The 23,732-nt window shown below is 51.8% G+C and overlaps 1 protein-coding gene across 2 annotated transcripts in view; it reads left to right on the forward strand.

The window, feature by feature from the left end:
- The window catches only part of COL4A2 (collagen type IV alpha 2 chain), a 177,602-nt gene that overhangs the window by 129,901 nt on the left and 23,969 nt on the right, over window positions 1–23,732 (forward strand). For both annotated transcript variants that reach the window (XM_079902559.1, XM_079902560.1), the window contains 14 exons: window positions 1,011–1,055; window positions 3,418–3,471; window positions 4,391–4,457; window positions 8,445–8,555; window positions 9,033–9,182; window positions 12,752–12,844; window positions 14,024–14,187; window positions 17,055–17,127; window positions 17,214–17,320; window positions 18,373–18,574; window positions 18,974–19,033; window positions 20,631–20,687; window positions 22,387–22,494; window positions 23,356–23,577. In XM_079902559.1, coding sequence (XP_079758685.1) covers window positions 1,011–1,055; window positions 3,418–3,471; window positions 4,391–4,457; window positions 8,445–8,555; window positions 9,033–9,182; window positions 12,752–12,844; window positions 14,024–14,187; window positions 17,055–17,127; window positions 17,214–17,320; window positions 18,373–18,574; window positions 18,974–19,033; window positions 20,631–20,687; window positions 22,387–22,494; window positions 23,356–23,577 — 1,513 coding nt within the window. The remainder of the gene's footprint in view (window positions 1–1,010; window positions 1,056–3,417; window positions 3,472–4,390; window positions 4,458–8,444; window positions 8,556–9,032; window positions 9,183–12,751; window positions 12,845–14,023; window positions 14,188–17,054; window positions 17,128–17,213; window positions 17,321–18,372; window positions 18,575–18,973; window positions 19,034–20,630; window positions 20,688–22,386; window positions 22,495–23,355; window positions 23,578–23,732) is intronic.

Below are 23,732 nucleotides of genomic sequence, written 5' to 3' on the forward strand. Positions count from 1 at the left end.
TAGATCTACAGTATAGTGATGCCCAATTTTCAAAGGTTCCACTCCACTTCGAGTTATTATAAGATATTGGCTAGATTCCCTGTGGTGTACAATGTATCCTTATAGCTTATTTTATACACAGTAGTTCCTACCTCTTAATCCCGTATGCTTAGGACCACAGCAAAGTTGACCCGAAAGTACAGAGACTTTCCATGCACATCCTTTTGCTCTCCGACACAAAGCTTCCCCTGCTGTCAGCGTCCTGCCCCTCCGTGATCTGTCGGCTACGATCGTGAGTCCGCATTGACTGACACACCATCGTCACCCACCAACTGCGGTTTTTAATACTGTGCACCTCCGCCTGGGCCGGGGGCAGGAGCAGAACTCAAACGCATTTCTTCTCGTAGTAGGCTGAATTGCTCAGTGGTAACAAAAATGTCGGCTGGTTCCAACAAAGAAGTTGACTTCTTGTGGCCCTAAGAGTCCAACAGAAATGTCCCTGGTGGGGTAGAAGGGGTGGGAGTGGAGTGTCTTCTCCCGAGGAAGCTCGGCCACCTGTCGCTCCTGGGCCCGCGGGCAGACGTCCCTCCGTCGGCCAGAGCTCAGTCAGCTGGCCACACCCAGCCCCAGGTGAGCTGGAAATGTGGCAGAGCCAGGAAGAGAGAAAGTGGCCTTGTGGTGACCACTTGGGGTCCACAGCTACTCAGAGGACATGTGTTACAATGTCCAAAAGTAAGAACGAAGGCTCCTGAGAGCAGTGGAGCACAGGCCTCTTTCCGGCTTTACTGTTTTTACTGTACCGTTGATGGATTTCTCCAAATTTCTTTACGTGGTGGACAGGATGCGTTCCATGAAAGTGTCCCTAAAATGACCCGTCTCCTCTAGGAGAGAAAAGGGGGCTTCAGATGGTTTTGATATTGGCTTAGCCAAGTAGTTGACTTTAGTCCACGGCGGGCGCCGTAACTGTGCCCTCCGGGAAACGTCACTGCATATTCTGAGCTGTTACCACTTCTGTTTTCTGTTCAACCCAGGGTGCCCCTGGCTTCGATGGTGAGAAAGGTTCACCGGGACAGAAGGTAAGTTTGAGACATGAAATGCAATCTGCTCCAGGCCTGAAGCACCTCGCAAAGGTCACATACAAAGACTGGGGCATCCCAGAAGAAAATGTCCCCAGAGAAAACATTTAAAACTTGCCCACGTTTACAGTAGCAGAAATAATGCTTCCTCCCAGATCATTCTCAAAGCGTAAGCGAGCTCATTTACGTTTTCTCTCGTTTGGCAAAAGCCAGCCCTGAGGTCCTCTCCCTCCGAGCCTCCCGTCACCCAGCCCGCACCGGCCATGGCTCCCGTGGTTTCCAGCCTGCCCCCTCCTCGGTGTCACCACCAGTGTGTCCTGTAGGAAGGTTGCCAACATGGCGGCCACAGGTCCTCCCACATTTTTTTTTTTTTTTTTTTTTTTTTTTTTGCGGTACACGGCCCTCTCACTGTTGTGGCCTCTCCCGTTATGGAGCACAGGCTCCGGACTCGCAGGCTCAGCGGCCACGGCTCACGGGCCCAGCCGCTCCGCGGCACGTGGGATCTTCCCAGACCGGGGCACGAACCCACGTCCACTGCATCGGCAGGCGGATTCTCAACCACTGCGCCACCAGAAGCCCCCTCCCACATTTTTTATGTATTGATCTCTCACATTTTGGCCCTTCGCTTACCTTCCGTGGTGACCCAAGTTGTTGTTTTTATCCTGTGTTCTATGGACAGATTTTTGGCCATTTTTGTAGGAAGAAAATGGTAGCTGAGCAATATCTTATAAATTTGCATCAGGCTTAGAAATTGTCTGAATGCTCAGATGTGCGGGAAAACATAGGCATCGAGTTTTTTTAAGTAATGATTTCTTTATTTTCACTATTTGCTGTCTTCACTAACTCAGGCAGGGAGTGCGCGGGCCAGCCCTGCCCACCGCAGACCCCCAGCACGCTCCCCAGAGGCGACCCCCGTGCACGTGGGGTGGGTGTTCAGATCAGGGCTCGCACAGGCAGGGCGTGTATTTTTACATGCATGTAACTTAACCAGGAAAAATGAACATTTCTTCCCGTTCCGCTGTCCTCCGTTCATGTTTTTCACCCAACGCTTCTCGGGGGCTGCCCCACGTCAGCACAGGTAGCGTTGTTTGAACGGGGCGGTTATGTTGCACTGGACACGGCTCAGTCGGGATGCCTGCTCACCGACTCTGCATTCGCTCCAAGCTCCGTCAGGGCTCCCAGACTGTCTCGTGGGATGGCGTCTAAGCAGGAGGTCACTTTTACTGTCAGGGAAATTTGCCTTCACTTTCGAATCTTCAGCTCCACCTAGGATGAAAGGAAGTCTATCTAAACCAGAGGCCCAACGCGAAAGCACCAAATTAATCTTAGTTCATTCTAAATAATGTAACTTTCAGCATACGTGCTCCTGGATTTCAAACTATGCAGTAGAATAATCAGATGACGTACATACTTTATCCCATCGGCATTCCGAATTTGGTGGGGGCTTACTGTATATATTCTTTAGCAAGAGGGAATAAATTTCTAGATTTTTTAAAAGCTTTTCATATCCATCCAGATACGATGTGGCTCATAAGGGTAAACTTTGTCTCTCAATCCATATTCAAGAGAATTAGAATGCAGTCATTATTAGCATTAGATATTTTTTTTAAGTGAAGAGCAAAAACTTCTAAATGAAAAGGTTTAAGGATTCCAGTTGGTGTTAACTAAAATTTTTCAAAACCCATCTTGGGAGAAGGTTTTAATAGATGGATCAGGCGGCCAACGCCCGACCCCACTGGTCAATCGTGAAATCACAACAGTGGGGGCAGTCGGCACGTGTGACTCAGTGGGAAGGACTCGGGACCCGCCAGGAACAAATCTTGTTCAAAAAAGATGAACCTGAGACTAAGGAGGCCCAAGATCTAACAACTAGTTTAGAGAAAATCTGGGGGATAAAGGAGCACGTGGCACAACTCCACAAGGACGGAGTGGACCAGATCCACCACACAGGGCGTTCACAGTACAAATGACCCAGTTTCCTCAACAGCAGCGACAAAAGGTTCCAAAGTAGAAAGGAAGAGAAAACCGTTACGAATTACAGGCACATTAAGAGACATATCAACCAAATGTCAGATTTTGCCTTTTTTGGAATCCTGATTGAGACAAAGCAACTTTAAAAAGACATGTTTGAGGTTAAAATCGGGGGGAATTGAACACAACGTGGGTAGTAGGTGATCTTAACAGACTATTGTTGATTTTATTAGACACAATGGATTGTGGTTACACCTTTAAATTCTATTATTATATAATTATTGTATTAATTAAAGTATTGATTAAAGTATTAATTTAATATATTTAAATTATTAATTTAATTATGTAATTAAATTAAATGATTATAGAGCACTAAACATCTTTCCTGCAGGGAAGCAGAGGACCGGATGGTTACCAAGGCCCTGATGGATACCCAGGACCCAAGGTGGGCTCAGTTTTCATTTGAATTGGGATGACTTCCCCTTATTTCCCTTGGGTGGTGCTCTGATCACCTACCTCCTAAACACCCTGTTGGAGAAGGAGGCCTCCTCCGTCCCGTATCATGTAACTGATCACACGACGCCTGGCACTGAGAGAGGAGGTGGACGTTCACCTATGAGTCACCTGTGTCTCGGCCTCAGGATGCTGCGTGCCACACGGGGCCACGTGGAGGTGGCAGTGGGGACCTGCACCCGGAGCAGAGTGAACCAGGGGGCTGAGAGACGCAGGCACCGTAGTAACAACTGCTTCCCGCGGGGGACACGACTGACTTGTTTGAATAATCCCACGGGCGGGCAGGGAGGTTGAGGACCGGGGGGTGCAGCTGCTCCAGCTGGTGGGGGAACTAGCTGGGTTGGGGGGCATCTACCACCAGGTGGGCCAAAGCTGGTGAGGATGGAGGGGACTCACAGTCAGGCCTTCCGGGCCCCATGAGGCTCACGGACGTCAAGGCAGCTCATGGAATTTTAGGTCTCACCGTCCAGACGGTATTGGATCAGGTGCTGTCACACCACCCCAGCTCAGCCCCATGGGCGGCTCAGGTGCAGTCATCAACACAGAGGAGTCTGCCCTGAGGAAGGCGGTCACCTGGCCACTTCCAGAGTTTGACAAGGGTCTCAGAGTGAGGTGGGCACTGGCCCACCTGTTCTCTCCTGGTGTGTCCAGCTGGTGGCTGGGATGCCCGGACTTATCAGCGCAGCATCGTGGACGTGGAGCCCGGACACGGTCCATGGTTCTGTGACTCAGAACGGCCTCCGCTGGGCTCATGGTTGCTTTCAGTTCTGTTCTTTGGAAACAGGTATAGTGTCCAAAACTCCAAAAGGCCAGCCTCAACGTTCTTTTGTTTTCCTCTTTTCTCTCTCCAGGGAGAAATGGGTGAACCAGGCCCCCCCGGCCCCCCAGCCTACTCCCCGCATCCTTCCCTGGACAAAGGTCTGTATGCCACTTGTCCTGCTTTCTCGTCTGTTGTGGACACAGAGCCATGACCTTGTGAGATTTTCTGAGCAAAACAAAACAAAGCAAAAAAGAAAAGTGTTTACGCGTTCATGTTTAGCCCTTAAACGTTGGGGGTCTCAGTCTTGTGGACCCTCCCTCCCTCATGGCTTAAGCGGGGTGTCCCGGAGAGACCCCCAGTTTGCCTCTGGCTGAGAGAGTGCTCACCACTTTCCTCCGCTGGGAAAGGCTTTCATTTCCACATACCTTGTGCAGGTTCTGGTTCTGCCACCTGCAGCATCGCTATAGAAACCCAGCCCTCGTGCCTGCCGGGCCTCCATGGGCACCGTCCCAGCCACTTCGCTGGTTTCTGGTCCAAACGCGCCAAGATGCTTACGCCCCCCGCTCACCGGTCCGGAGCCTGGGATTGATCACGGTCCATAGTTTGGGAACAGTCACAGCCTTTTAAACTTCAAAGAACTAAACCTCCAGGCATTTGCACCTGAGCTCGTACAGGAAAATGATCCCATGGTCACAGTTGACCCCTGAGTGTCAGTGAGGGATTCTGCACGTGTTGTGGCTTGTGCTGTCCTTGTTAGTTTAGCTCAGCCTCCCATCGGCACGATCTATTAAAATATAATTCTAGTTCTGCGCTTAGAGCAATGGTCTGTGAACCTTTTTGAATGTGCGTCCTTCTAGGTTTAAAAAAAAGTGTTTTCAGCACCCCTCCAAGTAATAGGATGAATATTTATTTATGGATAATTTATCCATGATACAGGATGTTCCCTGAGGTCAGAGATTTTAGCCTGTGTGGTCACTACTGTATCCTCAGTTCTAGAACAGTCCAGGCACATGGTAGTTGCTCAGTAAATGTTTACCTGAATGACTGAATACTGCATTGCTAAAACATGTACATCAGATAGGGATTTTAAAGGGTGAGATTTTTTTTAAATGAAGATGCTCAAATGTTTCCTTCCTGTACCCAGTAGGTCATCTGTCTCACCCTATTATCTATGTCCAGGGGTCAGGGACTAACCTTCCTGCTTAGGTGTGAACCATCTGCTGGTTTAATACCTTTGCATGTCTTCATCCAACGATGGGGAAACTATAGACAGAGCGAGGACAAGGACAAGGCCAGGTGGGGTCCACTAGAGGTCTCTCTCCAGGGTGACATCAAACCATCGATGAGTATATTTCAAATAAACTCAAACGTGGCAGTCCACACCACTGTGGAGCCAGCTTCCCGTCCTTCTCTGGGGAGCCCAACACGTCTGCCAAGCCGGAAACCCCAGGGACCCGACATGAGGTTGACTTACTGTTGGTGATTTTGGTGAAATGGAAATCATGTCTTTGAGACTTTGGGAACTTAATTTTTTTTTATTTTGCAACCCACTTTTTTAAAATTCATTTTTTTTCTTGAATGAAAGATTCTTTAAATTCTATAATGCTTTACAATTTTCAAAAGTTTCACACACATGATTTCATATACTCCCTCAATAACCCTTTTGTCCCCCTATCCCTATATGGCCCCTCCTCCCTTCCCTCGCCCCACTAGTAACCACTGGTTTGTTCTCTAGATCTGTGTCTCTGCTTCTTTTTTGTTATATTCACTAGTCGGTCGTATATTTTAGATTCCATATATAAGTGATATCATACAGTATTTGTCTTTCTCGGTCTGACTTATTTCACATAGCATAATGCCCTCCAAGTCCAGCCATGTTGCTGCAAATGGCATTATTTCATTCTTTTTACGGCTGAGCAGTGTTCCATTGTATATATGTACCACATCTTCTTTATCCATAAATCTGCTGATGGGCACTTGGGTTGCTTCCGTACCTTGACTATTGTAAATAGCGCCACAGTGAACACTGGGGTACACGTGTCTTTTTGAATTAGTGTGCTTTGTTTTTTTGAATATATACCCAGGAGTGGAATTGCTAGGTCATATGGTATTTCTATTTTTAGTTTTTTGAGAAACCGCCATGCTGTTCTCCATAGTGGTTGCATCAGTTTACATTCCCACCAACAATGTAGGAGGGTTCCCTTTTCTCCACATCTTTGCCCACATTTGTTATTTGTAGACTTTTTGATGATGGCCATTCTGACATGTGTGAGGTGATACTGGGAACACAGTTTTTAAAATTAACATTGGTGATGTCTCGTCTCCTTTGCACTCATCAGAAAGCTCCCTGACTGAGAGCCCAGAATGCATTCAGCTCCCCTCACCACCCTGCATTCCTGGAAGCCACACCGGGACAGTGGGTGGTCAAATTTCCTTTTCCCCAAGTGCAGGGTGAGAAAGCCAGCAGCCACCCTCCTTGCCTCTTACAGCGGAGTTCCTGCGTCTTAGGTGAGCTGGAAGGCTGACCAAGCTCCAGGGCTCCTTGGAGTGAGAGGTTGACTCACGAGCAGATTCTGTCATGGAAGAGAGGAAAATACACGTACCTCTCACCAGGCAGCACTGTGGGAGCTTTGTCAAAACGCAAAGGAGTCGAAGAGCTTTGCATTGAAAAAAATGATTGCAAAATGTAACTCAAAAGTGACCTTGCTCTTTTCCCAAACACTTGAGAAGATCTGTGGTTTTCAATTTTATTTGGTCTCTTTTTATTGTCATGGTAATGGCTAACATTTGTGTGGTGCTTACTGAGCACACGCCAGGCAATGAAGCAAGTTGTTCTAATTTGCACCGGTCCATTGATTTACTCCTTGTAAAGACCCTTTGAGATGGGGGCTGGCATGGGCCGCCCTGTACTGGTGGAGAAATTGAGGCACGGAGAAGTTGGGTAACTCGCCCCAGATCATGTACGTAGCAAGCAAAGGAGCAGGACTCAGACCCGGGCCACCCCTGTTCAGAGCCCAGCCCTCCGTCCCCTCTGCAGGCAGCCGAGCCCAGCACAGGGACGCAGACTCACATGTCCCACCCCTTAAAAACACGTCTAGCATGAGGCCCAGCGAATCCCTTCTTATCTTAAGGACTTTCTCTTAAGATTAAAACATTAAAGATCACATAGTGATGTGATCTCTCCTAACAATTACTAATCGCTGTACCATGAAACATCATACTCCCTCCACTTTCCCAATTGTAGACCAGAAAAGCACGCTCTGCAGTAAAGCGTTGCTATTTACACAGCCAGGGAGCATAGCAAAGCCCCTTGGCATTTGTTTATTTAGGGAAAAGGTCTGTAAGAATCTTCACGTCTTCCATTCATCCAGCAAACAACAGTGATAAGCTGATCCGGGCAAGAGCTGGGGCTCAGGGGAAGAGGGGTTCAGAGAGAGCTGGCCCCCGTCGCCCCCCAGCTCCCCCCGTGGTGCCTGGTGCAGGAGGCTCCAAACTGTCTCATTCGTTCTTCATTCCCACTGACTCAGATGTTATGCAACCTGATTTTCCACGACCCTCTTCACCCGTACCCCGCCCCCCCCAGGTGTCCTGCTCCGTGCTCACGTGCTTCACTTGGGCTGATGTCCTCTGTGGACGTCCTTCCCCTGACCGTCCTCTGCCCTCCCCTCCCCTGTCATCTGTCTCCATCAGCTGTCAGCTTACCTTCTCATGAAGCCTCGCCCCTCTGTGACATTGGGGCTGTAATACCATCTGTACACGCGCTGTTACGGGAATCAAATGTCAGCCAAGTGTGTAACGCTGAGTCTGCACGCTCAAGAGCTCAAAAATACTGTCCACTTCTATTATTCTCATTCTCTGTGGTCCCTCCATGTCAGATTTCCCCCCAAATAATCCTCCCCTCCTTTGAAACCTCTCTGTATCTCTTTGGCGTTCTGTTCCTCTCTTGTTTTATAACATTTATAGGGATCTTTTATCAGTCCTCTTTGGTTGAAAATGAGCTCCTTGAAAGCAGGGGCCACCATAGATGAAGCATTTAGACACCGCCGGCCTCGTGCGATGGACAGAATATCAGTAAATATACGTTCAACGAAAAAGTGAACATCTGCCTTGAGTCCTGGACAACAGTCTTGCTGTCTCGGTTCCAGGTGCCAGAGGGGACCCAGGATTCCACGGAGCCCCCGGGGACCCAGGAGCCCGGGGGGAGCCTGGAGACCTCGGCTTGCCAGGCCTGCCTGGTACATCCATCGGAGATGAAGGTAATGTGCTTCCGCGGCATCGAAACTGAGACGTCCCCGCGGGTCTCACACAAACCCCCGCCCCTCGCTGGCTGCACGGCCCCCCAGTCGGCGCTCTGTCTCATAGGCTGGCCCAGCAGCTCTAATGCATCTCGAATACGTGTTGGGATGTCGTCACAGAACCACGCACCCGTGACAGTGACTCCCTCACTAGGTCGGAGGTGTGCTGACGATACCTCACGTGATTCTGTCACTTGGCCAGGAAGAGCACGGGCGTCGTCCAGTGTTATAACAACTCTCGGTCCATCGTCTGGGGGCCAGGAGAGGGGCTTCTTCAAGTGGAAAGATAGTGATGAAATATACCAGCGGCGTTGCCCTTTAAGTCACTGACGGGACTGTAAACCACTGGCCCAGCTGGGGGCCTCCCGGGGCGGGAACGCTGGCGCAGCAATGAATCTCAGAGGTCTCACGCTGCTGTGATTGCTGTTGGATTTTCAGATGAGAAGAGAGGCTTACCAGGCGAGATGGGACCCAAAGGCTTCACAGGAGAGCAGGGCATCCCCGCCCTGTACCCCGGCCTGCCGGGAGCTGACGGAAGGCCAGGGCTCCGAGGTCCCCCAGGGTTCCCGGGACCACCTGGCCCAGACGGTAAGTGGAGGGAAACTCAAGAGAGGTCGTGCCAGTGTCCAGACAAAGCCTGGCCCCGGTTGGATTTTCACTTGGGATTTTCTTGTAAATAATTCCGTGAACTAGGCAGTGGGCAGTGAGAGAGTGTGGCGGGCGCTCTGGGGTGCAGGCAGGAGAGGCCCACCCTGACAAACAGCCTCTCCCCTGGGTTAACCAACGCGATAGGCAGCCTTGGTGACCTGGGCCCCCGAGGAGCCAGAGCTACAGCTAAACAGGTGACGATGCTTCGCACCAGGAGTGGCTGCACCACCTGTAACGGGACGTGGCAGCCCTTGGCGGGGCCCAGACGGAAGACGCTGAGAGTCTACAGACTGGACAGGCACGGCGTCTGGACCCTCATGCCGTCGGGCACAAAACTGAGTTTCCAGGTTCTGATGCAACCGTGGCTCATCTTTCAGCTGAGCTCCAAGGAGGCTTGCCCTCCAAAACAGTTATTCTCTCAGCTTCCAGCTTCAGGGTTATGCTTTGAACATCGTAAAATTGAACTAAGAAAGAGGTCACTATTTCTGTCTCTGCGACATGGACACAATTCAGTATCTTCTTTTCAAAATATTTGACTTTTAATTCCTGACATCACCCCCGCTCATCTCTGACAGATTCCTCTCTTCACATGTGCTAATGGATAGTGTGTGAGTTCAGTGAAAGGTAGATCGCCCAGGCTTTCCTTGCTTTCAGAAGCCAGCTTCTTACTGCTGTCTCTTTAGAAGGAAAACTGTTGGAGGCATGAGAAGCACATCAGTACGTGCTCCTTCCACTAAAAATTCAGCAGTCACTTCTCTGTCGTCTTCCGCGTTAAATTTTAAGCTACTAAGGCTCTACGTTCCCAATTTTCCTTCAACTGCAAAAAGCAGATTCTCACATTCTTTTGAAAAATTCGGGGTGCAGATATTTCCCTGGAATTTGCCAAATACTTTGAGCACTGTTATCACTAATCTTTTTTATTATCCTGGCAGTAATATTTATTACTGCGGCATCTGTGATGATGGCTAAGTTTCTGTGAACATTACATATCCTGAGTAAACGGTATCTGTTGAGTTTTCCTTTTTTGGCAACAGAACATGATATGTTAAAAATAAAAGCATAAAAATACAGCCTCTTCAAAAGACTGTGATTGAAGGCTAACCTTGCCATCATTCCTGTAACTAAATTCCATTTTGATAGACACAGACACATACCATCTGGCTTTGTAAGTCTTGCTTAGTAAATCTATGATTTACCAATGTAAGTCATCTGTAAACAAATTAACTAATTTCCGGTCCATGTGGTTAACTGAAGGGAGAATTTATAAAACAGATGGAATGGTGTCTGATACATTTTATCAACTTCAGTTCTCCTTGAAATGTTTATTTTACCTTATGAGACACATTGCTCCCAAATCACTTTTTTAAAAGCAATCTCTTGTACAAAAAGTAGCCAACCTTAACGGCCTTTTAAATATTTTTGTGTAGAGTCATAATTTAACATCAATGACCTTGAGTCCCAAAGAGTTCTTCAGCGCTTTCCCTGGAATGAAACCGTTGGATTCTTTTCTTGTTAACTGCATTTCACTCAGTTTTATGTGTTGCTACTGATGGAAACCAGAATTTTTACTCTTTTTCCGCTCCAGCAAAATCAAACCGTGAAGCCAGTTTTCTTTCTGAGCTAAACGTTTTGCTTACGTCCAGTTCAGCTCAGGTAACTGAGTCGACTGCCAGGGCTCTAGAATAAGTCAAACTACTGCCAGGTTTATTACGGCCACCGACCTCCTCAGGAAAATCATGTTGGAAACATCACAGAGGTGCACTGCTATTCTTTTTTTGTTTTGTTTTTTTTCATCAGGAGATCGCTTTATTTTTTTAATTAATTTTTATTGGACTCTGGTTGCTTTATAGCGTTGTGTCAGCCTCCACTGCACAACAAAATGAAGCAGCCGTACGCATACAGAGATCCCCTCCCTTTTGGACTGCCCTCCCATTTAGGTTACCACAGTGCATTAGGAAGAGTTCCCTGGCACAGTGCTATTCTTTAGGACTTGCTTGAAATTATGAATTTACCAGATGAAGAAAAAAGCAATGTAGGAAAGAGAGAGGATGGAACCTTAAGATGGCCCAAAACTGCCTTTTCTGTCTGGATTTGCAAACGCTGTGAAGCATACCCACAATGTCTTCGTCTCAGATTTTAAAAGCCAACATCCCTGGAGTATCTGTGATTAAATAACTACCTGTAATACTAGCTTCTCCTAACATATCAGGAGACCATGGAAACATAGCATAAAGCCCTCAGTCCACCGCTAGGCTGACATGCTGGTGACCTGGTCACCAGTGACCTATGCAGCCACATCCTGGGCACCATTTGCTCTGTCAGCAGCCTCCCAGCGGTACAGGGGGCAGCCAGCACCCCACACACACACTCTCTTCTCCAGCTCCCCCCCACCCACCGCGCCTTGTCATCTCTCCCCTTCTTTTTGCGGCTTCTTTGCTAGGTCTTCCTTCTTCCCCCTCCACCATCCCATGGGCAATGGAGCTCCTGTCTGTGTCTCTCTATCTAGCACGCTCCTGCATTCACAGGAATTTGAACACCAGTTAGGTGCCAGCTCTCCCTAACTGTGTCCCTAGCCCAGTTCAGTATGCTGAGCTGCAAACTCATCCCAACTGTTAACTGGACACCTCGTCACCACTGTGTGTCTCACGGGCATGTCCAAATTTGCATGCCCCAAACCGAACTCTGGGTCTCCCCTCCCCAGCTCCCCACCCAGCATGGTCCCCTCCTGGGCCTCAACCCATCTCCACATACCCCGGAGCTCGGGCCAGAGCCCTGGGAGTCAATACCCAGCAGTGGTGCTTCCCAGGAATGTGCAGCCCAGTTCCCACCACGAGATGGCGCTCTGCTCAAGTGGGACACGGAGCGTTTTGTGGGCTTTTAGAGTCTGTTTCTTACACCCTCACCCGGATGTCCCTGCTTGGAATTATCAGAGCCCTGCACGTGGTGAAAGGATGCCTGAAGTACCGTGATCCTAGTGATGGGGGCGGGAGAATCACAAGTTATCTACATGGTGACGTGTGTGCACCCGAAGGAGTGAAAGAGGAAAGATGGTGGGGTCTGGGGGCAGGGCCGTGCACAGGTGCTCGCGTGTTCCAGAGGAGAGGACAGAACTGGGGAAGCCGGTTCATTTTAACATCTTTTACTGTTTGGGTTTTCTGTCATTCTGGGAACCAGAAGTTGCAGTGGTCTTAGGACCCAAGTCGAAGTAAAACACGTGGTTAAAAAAACCTGAAGTCTTCTTTGGACTCAGTGTTTCTGAAAAGTAAAGATTTCTATTTCTAGACTTTAATGGAAAAACTAAAATCACAGGCGTTCACATGCGTTTCCAATCCCAGAAGCAATGGCCACGAAAAACAAAGGCTCCGTGTCTTTCTGCGAGTAGTTGGGATGGAGTTGGAATGGGGGCCATTTTCTGTTGGGAGACTCGGCTGTAACCCTTCCCACACGGGGTCGGGGCATACGGGGTCCTGGGCTGTGCTAACGTGCCGTCCTGTGGGTTTTCTCCTCAGGTTTCCTTTTCGGCCTTAAAGGAGCAGAGGGCAGGGTGGGCTACCCTGGACCTTCTGGTTTCCCCGGGGCTCGCGGACAGAAAGGATGGAAAGGTGAGGAGTCCGGGAACAGCAGGGGGCGGGGCGCTGCTTGGCCCTCCTGAGTCCAGCTCACCCTTCACTGGTTCCAAGAAGAGGATGAGCCCCTGCTTCCCCCCAGCCCCCTCCCTGCCAGGGCCCTCACACTGGGGGGCGGCGTCTCCTCGTTTTCCGCACACCCAGCTCTCAGCTGGCTCTCCCGTCTCTGTTCTGTCTGCCACGTTCATCACTGAACTTTCAGGCAACACGGGGCCCAACATGGGACAGAAAAGATGCGCGGTGGCTTCTTAGACTGAATTCAGATGACTCATCCGAGCCCTCGGCTCCAAGAAGATGTCACAAGTGTTTGCAGAGGGCTGTAGGGTCGTCATCTGGTTTGGTCCTAACCCGACTCCCCGAGTTAGGGTTGCGTCAGCAGCAAGGCGGTGGCAAAGCAGGAGAGACGTGACCTGCCCAGGTGGGGCGGACGCTGGTGGGAACGAGCTGTGCTCGCTTTCCTCTCCCTGCTTCGCCTGGGGGACCCCACCTCTCCAGGCAAGGGCCGCCTGTGGGGACCTCGGGGGGGGGGGGGCCTGTTCGGCTCGCCCATCCCTGGGCATCCCGGGTTTTAACCGCCGGACCTCTGCGGCACGCGTGGAGCTGTGGGCGGTGCCGGGGTCCGGCGTCGTGGATGAGCTGGGCAGCTCGGCACGCCCGGGCCATCACGTGTCCCCCTTTGCGCCCTGGGAGCCAAGCCGATCACCAGCCTCCAGCTCGGCCCTCCCCTGCCCCCGCGCTCCCTGGGTCCAGCCCGCAAGGCAGAAAAAGGGAGGGCACGTATTTCTTCCCTCCGCACCAGGACCTTGGGCTCCAAGCCCGCAGCTGCTGCCAGGCCGCCCTCTCTCCGGCTCCCCTTCACCCTGGACCTTCCTGCCCTCCCCCCGAGGCCCCTGCGGTGGCTTCTCAGAACTCCTGTCGCTGAGTCCCAACTCCGCCCACACCTCCGTCAACGTCCTGTTCTTTACGTATCTGCATCTCACGCTCCTTGTCTAAGAATGAGGGAGTGAGGACCAGAGTAGGCGTGTCCTGCGGTGGCCACGCCCCCAGCCAAGCCCTCACCCCCTTGCCCTCCTGTCCCCTGCAGAGCCAACAGGAGGGTCGTACACGTGCTTCACGAGCAAATAACAAGTCCCTCTCTCTCCACCCACGTTGCAGGCGATGCCGGCGACTGTCAGTGTGCAGAGGGTGACCAGTTCATTGGGGGTCTTCCGGGGCCACCAGGACCCAAGGGCTTTCCCGGCACCAATGGGGAACCAGGGAGGAAAGGCAGCCCGGGAGACCCCGGCCAGCACGGCATCCCCGGGTTCCCAGGATTCAAGGTGAGAGACCAGTTGTACCACGAAGCCGATAAGACGACCTTGACGCCCGGCCCCATTTCCCCATTTCCGGCTTTTATTTATTGAATTAATACAGCTTTAGACCAGCAACACTTACGCACCCAGTGTGACATTCAGAAAAGCCACGTATTCCAAGAGGAGCTTTAAAGCTTTTCCTGGTGGGAATGTGAAATGGGGCAGGCACTGTGGAAAAGTGATGCTTCCTCAAAAAAGTCAAACATAGGGAATTCCCTGGCAGTCCGCTGGTTAGGACTCTGTGCTCTCACTGCCTAGGGCCCGGGTTCAATCCCTAGTTGAGGAACTAAAATCCCACAAGCCATACAGCGCAGCCAACAAAGTTTTAAAAAGTCAAACATAGAGGTGTCGTGTGACCCAGAAAGTCCCCTCCCAGTACAGACCCAGGAGCACTGGAAACACGTGTCCACACCAAAACTTGAGCATTAAGCTCACAGCAGCATTCACGACACCAGCCGGAAAGTAGAAGAAACCCAAATGCCCATAAATGGATCAATGAAACGTAGCATACCCACCCGATGGGACGTTATTCAGCCGTCAAAGGGGATGAAGTGCTGACACGTGCTGCAGTGCGGTACCCTCAGAAACGTTATGCTAAGTGACACAACACACAAAGGAACAGACGCCATACGATGCTATTTGTATGAAGTGTCCAGAAGAGGCATCTTGAGACCAAGTAGCTTGGTGGTTGCCAAAGGCTGGGGGTGGGGGGGAAATACGAGTGACTGTTTCTTTCTGGGGTGATGAAAATGGTCTGGATTTAGGTAATAGTGATGGTTGCAGAACCTCGTGAAAATACAAAAAAAAAACAAACACTGAATTGTATGCTTTAAAATGGTTAATCTTACAGCATGTGAATTATATCTCAAAAAAAGCAACCCTTCTAGCATTTTGGATGCAAAGCTACACACCCCATTCTGTGTATTCACCCCTTCAGATTTAGTATAGGACGATTTAGCATTTCAATAAAGCCTCCCTTAACTTGATAAAAAGTGAGACTTCCAAGTATATCGTGAATTTAGTTTGGATGAATGTATGACATTTTCTGGATTCCAGCTAAGTGGGCTTTACTTCACACCTGAGGAAAAGATCATCTTGAGTAGATCTTTCATCGTGGCAGGTTTTAACTGACCAAGGCTCTCAAAGCAAATTTCAGATGAAGGCAAAGAAACTATATTTTTTATTTATTTTTACTTAAAAAGAGAGCTGCAAGAGATTTATAAAATGAAAAGTCTATCATTTTATATATTCAGCAATAGAGGAAAGTTTGCTCAGGACACTTGGCCAGGGACGGTTAGAACAATCTGGCTTCATGTCCAGATGCAGGGGAGTTGCAGCCACTCAGAGCTGTCGGTGCAGAGGCTCGTGACTCATAACTGCTTCGTGTCGCGGGAGCTTTGCAGGTGAAAATGAGGTCCACAGCACCTCTCCATTCTCTGGGACTTCTCAGAAAAATAGTTTTATCCAACTGAACATAATAGATGCTACATTTCCTCCTACTTTAAAAATGACACCATCTCCAAATCATGGCTGAGCATGTAGAAGTGGCTCAGGTATTCAGAAAAAGTGTACGTAGTGAGAATCCAAACTGAACAATGGCAGAACTGGTAAGACCTTCAGTTATTTATAAAATGATGGAATATTTCTGAGAAGTCAAATGGATCCCATTTTGTGCACACGGAATCTCTAAAGTCTTCCAGGAGCATGTGCTCTCCCCAGCTGTATCGCGTGCACACCCACAGCACTTGCGTTCAAACATCTCAGGGACCGTGTTTATCTTGCCTTTAATTATATGTTTATGCATCTGCAGCAGGAATGCCTGAGACCGTTTTTGGTGGTTTAATACCTGTACTAATAGAACCTGGCAGAGTGCTTGAAGTATGGGGGCCGATTAGCATGCATCCGTCCATCGGCCCAGCACCTCCTGGTTGAGCACTGCCAGTGTGTGAGATGCTGTTCTAGTTACTGAGAGAATGTCACCCTTTTCTGCAAAGAACGAAATCAATAAATCAAGTATCTGTAGAATTTTGTAGGAGAAAAGAACTTATAATCACTTGAAACATTCCATTTAATTAAACCAACACTAAAAGTTCCCGTATTCTTGCAAATACCAGTAACCGAGAGTTGCCCCACACTTTTTAATCGCGCACATTAAAAAGCCTCCTGAAACGTTCATCTGCTCGTTTCTGCTCATCGAAAGACCTAAACTAGATTTTACACCTTGAAACGCGAGTGTTCCTGCAATGACTTGTCTGTGAAGTATGATTTTTTTCCAACCTTGATTTCAGTTAGGAAGACAAGCTGTCGATCAGATACTCTTGCTGTTCGCAGTATGATCACAAATGTCCATCCTTCGTACTTGGAGGCACATTATTTGCCCGGATTCAACAAAATGGCGGTTAAGGGTTAGCAGCCTTAGCTTCTCCAAAGCTAATGAGTTTACGAATCCCTGGGACTTTGTTGACTGCACATTGCGGTTCGGTTGCCCCGGGTGGGCCTGAGCGTCTGCATTCCTGACACGTCCCCAGGGAGGCTGGTGCTACCCATCTGGGGACCACACTTTGAGTAGCAAGGTTCTTGTTTTCACCGTCCAGCCATGTGTGGCTACTTCCCTTAAGTTTTAACTATTTAAAATTAAACATTCAGTGTCTCAGTCCCGCTGGCCACGTTCAGGTGCCCCATGGCCATCTGTGATTGGTGGCCAGGGACAGAGATGTGTGGCTCTGGGCTTGATGACAGGTAAGGGCCCTCAGGTTGTATAAACGAAAATCATTGTCTTCTCGGCTGCCCTTAACAGTGTGAAGGAGGAAGAAACCTTGTGTTTGTTTCTACAGGGAGCCCCTGGTGGTGTTGGCCTTCCCGGGCCCAAAGGAATGAAGGGAGATTCTCGAACCATCACCACCAAAGGTCAGTCTTGTGGCCAGCAAATCTTAGACCACGCACCCTTCTGTGGCTGCCCTGGGTGAGCAACTCACGCGGCACTCCTCCCCCAGGTGAGCGGGGCCAGCCAGGTGTCCCAGGTGTGCCTGGACTGAAAGGGGACAGCGGCATCCCAGGGCGCGACGGGCTGGATGGATTCCCAGGCCTCCCAGGCTCTCCCGTGAGTACCGCTGGCGGGGCGGAGGGGTGGCGGCTCTGCCCTCATCCCCATCAGTCACATGCTTAAACATGTGAGCATCAGAGGTGCTGACACAGCAGGAAATCCTCCCAGTGCAACCTGTTCTCTTTTCGTGGGCAGCAATCATATTTTTTAGGAAACAGTGAGTGAGGCTGGAAGCCAAGCCCTGAGTGAGCATTTAAGAGAAAAAGAGGAAATAAATATTCCTCTTGCCATCACGTAGAACGAGAGCCCCCCGGGTCGAATATTCCTAGATGGAAGGTGGAACGCTTCTTCTAGGGTCACCTGTAAAATACACAGCTGCATTTTTGCAGCAAACACACACCGGCATTGAAAGAGGCTGCGTGCGATAAGGTGCAGAGCCCCCAGCCTCCTTTCTGCGGGGAAAGGCGGGGGTCAGACGGGGAAGGGCGGTCGGCCGTGGAGACTAGACCCCTTCTCCTCCCTCCCTGCCCTCACCCTGCTCTGAGGAGTTCCATGAATAGGACACGGCTGTGCCCAGTGCCTCCCAGCTTCCTGCTCTCCTGGTCCCATCGTCTCTCCTTATTTCTGATGCACTTTCTTGTCCAAACCAAAGACTTCCTTCCCTTCACCACTGCGTTGTCCCTTCTGACTAGGAGATGGGTCACAAACGCTGAATCCTAACAATGAAATAACGTGTTCCTGCCCCCATTTCGCCAAATCTGTGCCTAACCGTTCTCTTGAAGAATTCGCCCGGAGAATGAAGGTCCAAGCAGGGCGCTGGTAGCTTGGAAAGAGAAGAATACTCAGATTCCTATGCCTTCCAGAACTATCTTCGAGGGTGTTGTCCATGGTCAGATTCCTATGCCTTGCAGAACTATCTTCGAGGGTGTTATCCATGGTTGTTAGAAAGTCTGTCCTTTACTTCTGTGGCTTGGTGAGACCACGACTGTCAGTTCCTACTCATCTCTGTATCCAGAGCGCAGAATTCAGGGAACGGGGAAAAGTAGCTGGGAACATGGCTGTCTTTGAGGTTTACGTGTATTGTAAGAGATGAACCAAATTTCTCACAGGGTGATGGCATCAAAGGCCCCTCAGGGGACGCAGGTCACCCAGGACCCCCCGGTACTAAGGGCATTCCAGGAGAAAGGGGCCCCCCAGGATTGGGGCTGCCAGGCCCCAAAGGCGAGCGTGGCTTCCCCGGCGATGCTGGATTACCTGGACCTCCAGGCTTCCCCGGGCCTCCCGGCACCCCCGGCGCTCCAGGACAAATAGGTACGGTGGGGGGGGGGGGTGTCCAGGCTTGCATCTTTCAAAGTCATGAGACACTGTGCTGCTACACCCGCTGTTCTTAGGCAGTGTGCGAATTCCCCGGGGGCGAGTCACGTGAGATGGTGTCACACCATCAGTTCTCATCACACACGAGCGACACCCGGTCACGGGGTTTTCTGAACCCACTGCAGCTTCCTCTCGCCAGCTGGAATGTGGGGCCTCTCCCTCTAGTGCTGGAGTTACAGAGGCTCAGCACAGAAGTCCAGAAATGGGCCTCTGATGCCCTGCCCGTCCCAGCCTTCCCACCACACACACACACGCACACACACACGCACACACGGAAAAGCCAGGCACTTTCCGTTATTGCAAAATTGCCTCACTCTGTCACTGTCTCACCCCTAGATTGCGATACGGGTGTGAAAAGGCCCATCGGAGCAGACGGACAGGAGACCGTCCAGCCAGGTACCGTCATGACCGTCGGGCAGCTTTAGAATTCTTGAAAACTCTCAGTTTGTAGAATATATGCTAGAACTGGCGTGATCCCTGCCGTGGGCACAGAGCTGCCCTCAGAAATAGAAACCCTTGTGGACTTGGAGCTGCGCTCCGTCTGCCTCAGCTTAGAGCCCAGGGAAGGGCAAGTGTGATGACCTCGTGTCACCAAGTTGTCCCTGCAGTACAAAGCATCTGTTTACAGTATTGGTAAGAACTCAACAGATAAGTCCTTTCACGCCTAAAATATATGTCTCTGTGTGTGTAAAGGGCAGCTGAATTATTAGCTCATTATGCAGGGTGAGGAGTGAGTCCAGATGGGAGAAGAATTTGGTCCAGTGATGAATGGATGCTGACGGATAAGGAGAGGGTGCCCAGATGATGCGAGCTCAGGGGAGGGCAGAGGGGAGGGGACGGTCCAGAAGTTGACCCGGCTGCCATCGGACAGGCCAAGTCTCCAGCCAGGGGGGCCTAGAAACCGAGGTGGGAAGCCAGGCAGAGGGATGAGTCCAGGACACAAGGGGATGGGTGCCAGGCCTCGGGCAGGATTTGAAGAGCAGAGCAGAGAGGATGAGTTTTTTGGAGTCAAAGGTGCCGGCAGAACATCTGGACGGTGGCAGCTCACCAGCGGCAGCTGAGTCTGGAGTAAGGCGTTTGGGATGAAGGCCAGGGCTTGGAGAAGCAGCATCAGGACCCGTGGGTCCCCCGCACGAGGTGTGGGGGTAGATCAGGAGCTCAGGGTGAGGGTGCAGGGCAGGAACGGCAACCCCAGAGCTTCCAGAGAGCTGGCCAGTCTCGAAGGTGCGGGAAGGCCCCTGGGGGTGAGGCTCTGCCAGCTAGAGCCCAGGCCCCCTGAAGACGGCCGGGGTCCGTCCTTTTCATGGCCTCGGCTGTCCGCCTTTGCACCTCGGACCCCTCGTGTGGCAGAGGGGACCACAGCCCCTCTTTGGCCGCTAAGTCGAGCCAAGATAGGAGCCCTGCCGTACCACAGGCAGACAGACAAAGGGCATCTCGGAGGACTGCTGTGCCTGCAAGCGTGCTCTGTCCGACAGAATACCCCGCGCGGCGTCACCAGCCAGAGGTGGCTGCCACCGGCTTTCGTTTTGCATGACTCACAGCGAAACGAGTTGCCTCTGCTAATTCTCAAAGTAATGGAAGTCCCAAAGGAGAAGTCACAGCGTTGCTTTTGAAATTGAAAGCTTCCTCCCTCCCCGGTGGGAATTGCCTTGGGGTCGGGGTGGGGGTGGGGGGGTGAGGGGGGGCGCGTTGAGGACACCTGGATGAACTCGGCTGTGTGCGGTATTGCCCTCCAAGAGGGTGGAGCCCTCACTGCCAGCACGGCACCTGTTTTCATCCGACTGGACTTATGTGCCTCCTATATTAATATTCTGATTTCATTATCAAATGAAATTACAGTTACATCAGCATCAAGATTAACGGAATCATTAAATTACTCTGATGGTAAAAAGGCAGCCGGTTTTCACAGCCGGTGCTCTCGACCTTAGCCACGTCCAGAGCTGTGACGATGGGTGTGGACCGTGGCTACAGCTCCCCTGTCCTCTCTTCCCAGGTTGTGTTGGAGGGCCTAAGGGATCGCCGGGCCAGCCGGGCCCCCCCGGCCCCCCAGGTAATGGGAGAGCGCTTCCAGCCTTCCTCCGTGCGTCCGTGTCTTCCTTTCCCCTCTCCGGCTATCTTCCTCTGCCCCCGACCCCGCGTTTCCCTCCCCGCCCCCGCCTGGACATCACAGGATTCTTGGTACCGTACCGCACACTGGCAGCTTCTATAGGAAGCCGACTTCCGCGCATCAGTGTAGGAAAGTGAGCGGTGATTGACACCTAGTGAACCCTAGGGTAAGAGAGAGGCTTCCTGCCACGTGGAAGTCAGCCTCAGCTGCAACACAGACAGGCACCCGAGCCTGGCAGAGATGGCAGCGCCCCAAGCCCAGAGAGGAGGCTCAGCTCTGTGCGTTCCTTGTATCCCCATGTGTCCCAGGGTGTAGAAGAGGATCATGCGGGAGAGGAGTGTTTCTTTCGGTTTTTGACTGAGAGGAAGGCAGACCCACAGGGCTAGGAATGTGTCTGTAGGATCTGGGAGCTGGGCTTTGTCGCCACAGACCATCACCCAGCTGAAGATCCATGTGGACTCAGGAGGGGTTCTGGGTCACAGAGCCCGGTCTGGGGCCGTCCAGGCTCCCCCTCCGTGGGGTGGCCTTTCAGAGATGCCAGACGGGCTGAGTGACCACAGCTGCCGACGCCCCGACGCCGTGTCAGTCAGCCTAGGATGGCGAGCTCTCAGGCTGCACCGCTGGGCAGAGCTCGGCCCGGGGGGTCTGCCTTCCGATTCGCCCCTCCTCTGACTGGGACGGGGTGGAGAAGACGCCTCCACCCCCCACGGAGGGGTCACGCAGACGATCCGGCGTGGACGCCAGAAGCCCGTGTGCGAGTCTAGGTCCACCGCTCGCCAGCTGTGGGCTTCGGGCATCTCACCTGTTCCTTCTGGAACGTAGGCTCCTCGCCTGGACGAGAAGAACAGTGCAGGTGTTCCAGACGGTTCCTAGTTTGCAGATGGTGCCCTGAATACTGCACACGTAACCCTGGAGCTGGGGTCCTGTGTAAACTGTAAAGTACTGCAGTGCAAGGCAGCCCCCAAACTGGAAACGCGCGTTGGCTGACCGTAGGCACCCCGGATCTTGAGAGTGTCGTCCAGGTGCACAGGGGTGACAGGATCTGGGGACAGTGTGGCAAAAGGCACAAGTGTCATCTGCACCAAGAAGCAGAGCTAAGGGCCCTGTATTGTCTTCCGAGAGCGAGCGCATTATCCACGTGGCATTTCGTGACCCTCCCTGCCCGAGCCCCGGAGGGGTCTGTCCATCGTGGATCCCGGCACAGGCACGAACGCTGCTGTCCCCAAAGTGGTGGCGACTCTTAGGGGGAGGGGCTCAGACTGCAGTGGGACAGTTTTCAGCAGGTGCTGGGGGAGCAGAGCCCGGAATGTACATGCACCGCGTGTGAGGGGAGAGGACTTCCGACGTGTTTTGACAACATGAAGTTAGTGAGATCATCAGGTTAATGAGATCGTGAGGTCGTGATGAGAGCCGAGGTTCGTCGTTTCTGGCGTAGACTGACAGGTGCCCATGTAGACTGACACTCGGTTGCCAGCTGTCAGAGGTGCTGTTTCGGGGCTGACATCCCCCAGCCTCGTCACTTCCCCGTTTCCTAAGAGGCCACGTTAAGTCGGGTGCCGACCTTGACCCTCTCCTGTTCGTCTCCTGCTGGGGTCGGCCTATGCGGCTCTGACCTGTGTCGTGGTTTCTTTGGGTTGTTTAGGTGCCAAAGGCCTCAGAGGGCTTCCGGGATTATCGGGAACTGACGGAGCACAAGGGCTCAAGGGTCTCCCGGGAGATCCAGGTCCAGAGGGATTCCCAGGACCCCCAGGTGAGTCAGGGTGGGACTCCCGCTCGGCCACGTAGATTCAGGGAAGGACTGTGTGTACCATCAGGCTGCCCCGCCTCGATCATCTTTTAACATTTAGAAACTGTTTCGACAAATGCTTGATGCCGACTTTTGCTCTTGTCCTTGAGAAATCAAAAAATGTCGCCGTTTTCCTCACTGAAGTTGTGCTGGAATTTTGCAGAAGAAACTTACAGATCTTGCAGGAAAAAAGAGACAGGTGCACAGAGAGATTTCTCTCTAGCGGGTATGAAACCGTCTAAGGGCACACAAGGTCATCCTCTTCTGAGCCCTCGGCACCAGTTCCCGATCTGCGGATCGCTCACCAGATACGACGCAGAGAGCACCTGTGTTTGGCTGCTCACGGCGTTGCCTGCCCACTCTGCAGCTCACAGCTTGTCCGAGTCAGCAGTTCGAACCATTTCCTCGACAGTTGCCACAGCAAAGCATCATGGAAGCCACTTAGTGGCTAAAAGAGCTTAAACGTTTGAGCTGTACATGGAGGGAAATGAACATGTTTCTGGTAATGAATTGTGAGCAGAAGTTGGGAGTACCTGCGTGGGTGTCCGTGTGCCCCAGCCCACGACTCAGTGGCCCCAAACACAGGTGTCCCTTTGTGGTCACGGCTCAGACGGTGTGCGGGAGCATGGCTGTGTTACTTGGTGTGCAGAGGCCCAGGCACTGGGGAATCGTATCATCTAAACAAAACCGTAGACGGTTTCACTAAGTCCACACAAGCCAAACATCCTCCTGCAGGATCCCGGCCACGTGTTCTCTTTCTGGTGCCTCGCTTAGATGTCAGGATGCAGACCTCTCGTTATAGGGACGCCCTGTGTTTCCTTTCAGGCTTCGTGGGGCCTCGAGGAGTCAAAGGTGCAGTAGGCCGCCCTGGCCTGGATGGACTCCCGGGTCCCTCCGGCCTGCCGGGGCCAGTCGGGCCTCCGGGAGACAGGGGCCTCCCTGGAGAAGTCTTGGGGGCCCAGCCCGGGCCTCGGGGAGACACCGGACTGCCTGGACGCTCTGGGCTGAAGGGCCCCCCCGGAGAGAGAGGCCCTCCTGGATTCCGGGGTAAGTCACAGGGGCAGGGGGGCAGGGTCAGAAATCTCTGCTGGGGTTGGGTGAGAAGCCCAGGGCTGCATGCAGGACGCTGTGAGTCCTGCCGCTTCTTCTCCCCCTTAGTTCCAACGTTTCTTTAGAAGGTTTCAGAACAGGGTCGTCATGCT

The sequence above is a fragment of the Stenella coeruleoalba genome, assembly GCF_951394435.1.
Source record: "Stenella coeruleoalba genome assembly, chromosome: 18".
NCBI lineage: Eukaryota > Metazoa > Chordata > Mammalia > Artiodactyla > Delphinidae > Stenella > Stenella coeruleoalba.